The sequence below is a fragment of the Sinocyclocheilus anshuiensis genome, unplaced genomic scaffold (assembly GCF_001515605.1).
Source record: "Sinocyclocheilus anshuiensis isolate Anshui unplaced genomic scaffold, SAMN03320099.WGS_v1.1 scaffold1823, whole genome shotgun sequence".
Lineage (NCBI taxonomy): Eukaryota > Metazoa > Chordata > Actinopteri > Cypriniformes > Cyprinidae > Sinocyclocheilus > Sinocyclocheilus anshuiensis.
In genome coordinates this window covers 345,454-351,325 of record NW_015549711.1, presented here as the reverse complement: position 1 = coordinate 351,325, position 5,872 = coordinate 345,454, and the positions used below count along the sequence as shown (strand labels likewise).

Below are 5,872 nucleotides of genomic sequence, written 5' to 3'. Positions count from 1 at the left end.
AAAACTCCCCAGTATTTCCAAACTCCCGCTTGGGATTTCAGCCTTTCTCATTGGACAAGCCCATCTTGAGAGGCGTGAATCTTCTCAGACCTTAAAGGCCTCACTTCAGTGACCCGCCTCTAGTCTGCGGTTTGGTTGGATTCTGAGAAGATGAAAATGTGAGCTAGAACGCTCCAGGACACCCTAAGTTTGTGCCAGGCCTTCGGCCTCAACTTTTCCATTCATCAAGATTCTCTGACTCTCAAGTAAATATCTACAGCGGATCTAAATATGTATAATTAATTATAACTAGTTATGATTAATTATTCATATTTCCCCATGAGCTGATTCGCTACAGGGCACATAAGTCTGAAGACTATTTACATCTTACAAACTGGTCAGTGGAAGAGACTGAATATTTACTTGCTTATGTAATTGCCCATGTAACCCTTCTGATATATTTGTCAGCTTTCCCTTTGTCATCAAGGCAGTAATACAATGCTGATGTTAACTCCAAAAATGTTGTGACGGTATTGACAGGGTCCTTGCTTATGCGCTAAAGTTTCGTTTGAATACAGAATGCACATGAGAACGAAAATGTTAATTGAATTGCAATGTATACGTTTCATGTAAACAGAATTTGAGAATCTAAAATCATATTGAATTGATTTGGATTAACAAAATTAGTGAATGTAAACATACCTATTGTCTTGGCATCATGTTTACCAAGTTTAATGACAATCACACAAATCCCCAAGGAGGAGTATTTAGAAGTTCACTGCATGCCCTTTTCACAAAATCCAAAATGGCTGACTTCCTGTTGGGTGGAGCTAATGAATGTCAGGGTTAAAGCTGTCCAGGTTGGTGACAACAGTAATAATAAATAATAATAATAAATAATTAGTAACATTTATATAGCGCTTTTCTGGGTACTCAAAGCGCTTAACATGAAAGTGGGGAGTCTCCTCAATTCAGTAGTATGTACTGAATTTTTTAAGAATTTTCTGAATTGTCTTTTCCACTCACTATTTGTGGCTTATTCTCACACCAAAATATGTAAATTGTGAAATCATTAGCTGATTAGCATACTGACTGTAGCAGTTGACTGAACAGTTACTCCCCAATAAGAAAGGCAGTCCTAATGAATGAGAGTCTGTCTGCTCTAATTATTTAATGCTTTGTTTTTCTTTGCCAGACCAAACGGATCAGAGGCAATGTTAGATACAAATAAGCATGCCGAACAGTGGGTGGTGAAGCGGGCGGTTTGGATATTTTATGGGATTCTTTTCACCTCACTACCTGTTCTTGAATGCAGTAAATATAGGACAACACATCAAACATTTGGACTGGGTTTTACTCATTCATATAGACGTTTTTCCTGAAGTCACATCTGACTCTTAACTGGAAGGATGCTTTACATTTCCAGTCTCCAGTGTTTCTAACCAAATTAGCGTATATATCTATACGTAGCTGATAATCTAATGTTGAACCTACCTATTAAAATGTTTTTATAAAGCACATGGCTCCATAGCGCCATCACTTTACAGTGTCGCAATGACCATCATTTGTCAGTGCCTCACTCCTCAAAGTTAAATGAGTGTGTAGATGACACGAAGCGGCCAACGTAAGCTACATTAAAAACAGATGGGCGCTATTTGAATGGGTTCCTATGGAGACCAGAAAAGAAGAGCATCCAATCGGAAGTTAGAATTCGTAATGGTGGCGCTCATCGTTTACTCAGGAAAAAGGTCTACACAGTAGTAGGTTTTATGGGAAATTACAAATGCCCCAATGGAATCTTGTAAGAAGTGAATTTTTCAAGTTTAAATCTGCTTTTCTCTCCTCGAGTCTTCACATCAATGCTAGTCCGCTATCAGTTCTCAAACGCAGCCGTCTAGCACTTATTTGAAGAAATAACTGCACCTACATACATCCAGGCCTCGTTTCTGCTTGTCTCCAGCATTAAATGCTCCTCCAATCTAAGAACAACCGAATCTCAGCTTGTGAAGATAAATCTGTTCGTAGCTTCCCAGTGGCAGCAGCATCTTAGTATTATGTTGTGATAAAAAGACACATTCATTTTCAACAGATACCGGTGAGACTCTGAGGATTTCACTGTATATGCTGAAAACTGCATTTCATTTTGACAGGCTCAGCAGGATATCATGTTTATATTGTGGTTTTTCACACAAAAAGAAAGGTATAAGCGGTTCATTTAAAGTGATGGTCAACCTTGGAAAAACATTCATTTAACAGTGTAAAGTCTTTAAATTGAAGGATCTTGAGAGATCTTTCTGCTTTTACAACAGTTTTAACCCTGCAAAGCCTGACGTATAAACTAATAGTCAGAAATCTTTTTTTTATTGAACGTTTAGACAAAATCTTATATAATATGAATATAGGGAGAATATGGAGCTCACACACTTTAGGAGGAACTCAAGGTTGTTGTTTTATATGACCAGAAATAAGACAAATGTGTGATATTTCTGTAAATCAGTGAGATTGTTATAACAGTACAGCAGACGACTTGCATAAAATTTCTAGTGTATATCTAACCGATATTATTCTTTCTTTCAGACCTGTTTCAGGACCCAAACCACTCATAGTTCCATCCGCTTTCCGAAAATGACGCTTGCAGAATTCATTTTTAAAGACTGCAGCCAGCCTATTTGCACTAAATAAGGACCCTTGGCGACTGGTACTATAGTGAGCTGTCTCACAAGGGATGGAAGAGCATGGTGCTAGGGCCCTGGATGAGGCCTCGCAAACCGGCGCTCAAATACAGCCGGGCACAGCAGAGATGACGCGGTTTTGCATGAAAAACATGCAGACTGAGAACGTTTTGGATAGACCATCACATTGCCAAAACTTGACTTTTTATCGCCTTGCAATTTTTTGTACTTAATTGTTGTTGCTTTTTAATGTTATGCATCTGTCTTGTTTACATTTTTTGTTTGACTATCATCTATTTGTCAAGTGCCAAAGATGTTGTTTTGTTTAATGCCTCAATTGTTTCATTTGTTGTACTGTGCTGTATGTGATTTTGCGTTTGGTACATAAAATATGTTATACCTTTTTAGTAAAGACACCATGTCCACACTTTATGGCAGACTTTACATCAGGTCTAATTCTTTACATCAGGTTAAAATCAACAGAGATTTGCAGTGAACAGTGAATTCTATATGAGAATAATGGTTGTAAAAAGGAATAATGTTGTAATTAAAAAAACTAAAGATTAAGTGTGTAATTTCTGTGCAAAACTGATGCAAAAACAATGACAAACAAGTTATCTAAATGGTATTGGTATTTTAAAACCGTTTATAATTTAAAACTGGTTTCCTGAACAAAGACTAGGTTTAGTCTTACATTAGACTACTATGAAAACCTGTCACTAAAGACTAATTTAGTGTTTAGATTTAGTCCATAAACGTGTCTTTTTGTTCAAATTTTTAAACGGGCTTATTAAAAAACAAACAAAAATAAAATTCATGTGCTTTTCCTGTGAAAAGTGCAACCCAATCTCATGGCAATTTGTACATATTTTACGAGGTGGCTAATTCAGATGACCTCCCTTTCACGATTTTGTACGATTTCTGTGAGGGCTAGGTTTAGGGGTGGTCATTCGTACAAATTCCTAAGAATTTGCCATCTCGTACGATTTTTCCCAAATCATACAAATTTGTATGACCTCATATGAATTCATATGATTTGTGAAAAATTGTACATATTTTACGAGGTGGTGAATTCGTAGGAGCCACCTCATAAAATACGTGCAAACTTGTCGTGAAATAGCATTGGAAAAGTGATAATGTCTCAAATGAACCACTTGCGTATCTTACCAATCAATGCATTCTCTTAAACTCAGCATAACTTGTATGGAATCATTATCATTGTACATTTTTGTAAATCATGAAGTCCTAGTTAATCTTTATTGCTGAAGTACAGCAAGTCTGTTTTGTAGTCATCACAATTTGATGATTTGGAATGCATATTTCCCTATCTTTATAACAGAAATTAATGTAGAATGTATGATTTTAATGACAGAAGAAACCATTTATAATGTCCCACGACTGGTGGAAACATCTTTTTCGGACCTGGCTACAGCAGAGTTTGGCCTTGAAAAGCGTATTTAAAATTTCTTTCAGATGTGAAAAATTTATAACAGCTGAGCTAACCTGTGAGGTTTTGAGCTCTAAGATGTTCAAGTGAAGCGCTGCTGGATTGTAGTACCACATGACCCCACCTACATGAAACGGTGGCTCTCTACAACTGAATCTCAAACCCTAGAGAGGCTTCTGTTTGATTTGCAGCTCATTACACACAGTCAGACCTTAGAGAGGCTTCTGTTTGATTTGCAGCTCATTACACACAATCAGACCTGCCTCACCCCCTCATATGGACCGATAAAGCTCCACTGACAGCTGCGGCTGGTACATTTTAGGGCAGGGAGGAACTGAAACTCTGCTGTCAGCAGAAACACTCATCGCTCTAAATTGACGAGCAGCCTTTCCGCTTCAATTTTTGTTTTTACTTGAAATGAATCCTGCTCAGTGTCGTGGCCATATTCAGTCTGCTGAGCAGGCACTTCTCACGCTGTGCTCGTGTACATTGCATTGTATTGGTTTTAATTAAATTTTGTTTCTCACTCTCCTACATGCCCTGAGTCCATCCCTCTCATGTCTATGGGAGATGGTGTGTGATTAATTATGTAGGAAAAGGTAAAGGAGCTGTTAAGTCAGGAGAAGAAATCGAGCAGTGTAGTAGAAAATAGGACTGAATCACCCACTCTCAATATCAGCACCTATTCCCTCTTTAATAAAACAGGACACTAAAAATGCTTGTGCAGTCGGTGTGATTTAATGTTATGTTAAAAAAATAAAAAGACATTTACTGTATGACACTTTCAATGAACAGGGAACTTTCAATAATACAATGGTTAAAACCTAGTTTGTGTTATTTTATTTTCTAGCTAAAAATCTATTAAATAAATAGGCCTATTAAAATATATATATATATTCTTTCTTTTTCTCAATATGATTCAATTATTTAACAAGACCTGCCTCACCCCCTCATATGGACCGATAAAGCTCCACTGACAGCTGCGGCTGGTACATTTTAGGGCAGGGAGGAACTGAAACTCTGCTGTCAGCAGAAACACTCATCGCTCTAAATTGACGAGCAGCCTTTCCGCTTCAATTTTTGTTTTTACTTGAAATGAATCCTGCTCAGTGTCGTGGCCATATTCAGTCTGCTGAGCAGGCACTTCTCACGCTGTGCTCGTGTACATTGCATTGTATTGGTTTTAATTAAATTTTGTTTCTCACTCTCCTACATGCCCTGAGTCCATCCCTCTCATGTCTATGGGAGATGGTGTGTGATTAATTATGTAGGAAAAGGTAAAGGAGCTGTTAAGTCAGGAGAAGAAATCGAGCAGTGTAGTAGAAAATAGGACTGAATCACCCACTCTCAATATCAGCACCTATTCCCTCTTTAATAAAACAGGACACTAAAAATGCTTGTGCAGTCGGTGTGATTTAATGTTATGTTAAAAAAATAAAAAGACATTTACTGTATGACACTTTCAATGAACAGGGAACTTTCAATAATACAATGGTTAAAACCTAATTTGTGTTATTTTATTTTCTAGCTGAAAATCTATTAAATAAATAGGCCTATTAAAATATATTCTTTCTTTTTCACAATATGATTCAATTATTTAACATTAGTTAATGCATGTGGAGACATGTGGAGTAGGCCTATTGCTATTTTAGTCGCATTACTGAAGTGCAGTAAAGACATGTAAACACCTTGATCACATTATTTTCGCCGCATTTTGCGACAGGATACACACACGGCAGTGGTCAACCGTTTGACGGCAAATAAAAGAGCTTCA

General features: G+C 37.2%; 1 protein-coding gene across 1 annotated transcript in view; it reads left to right on the top strand.

Annotated features, from left to right (window-relative positions):
* The window catches only part of adam19a (ADAM metallopeptidase domain 19a), a 104,521-nt gene that overhangs the window by 98,151 nt on the left and 498 nt on the right, over positions 1-5,872 (top strand). Inside the window, exon 23 of the mRNA XM_016450114.1 lies at positions 2,557-3,143. Coding sequence (XP_016305600.1) covers positions 2,557-2,608 — 52 coding nt within the window. The 3' untranslated portion in view covers positions 2,609-3,143. The remainder of the gene's footprint in view (positions 1-2,556; positions 3,144-5,872) is intronic.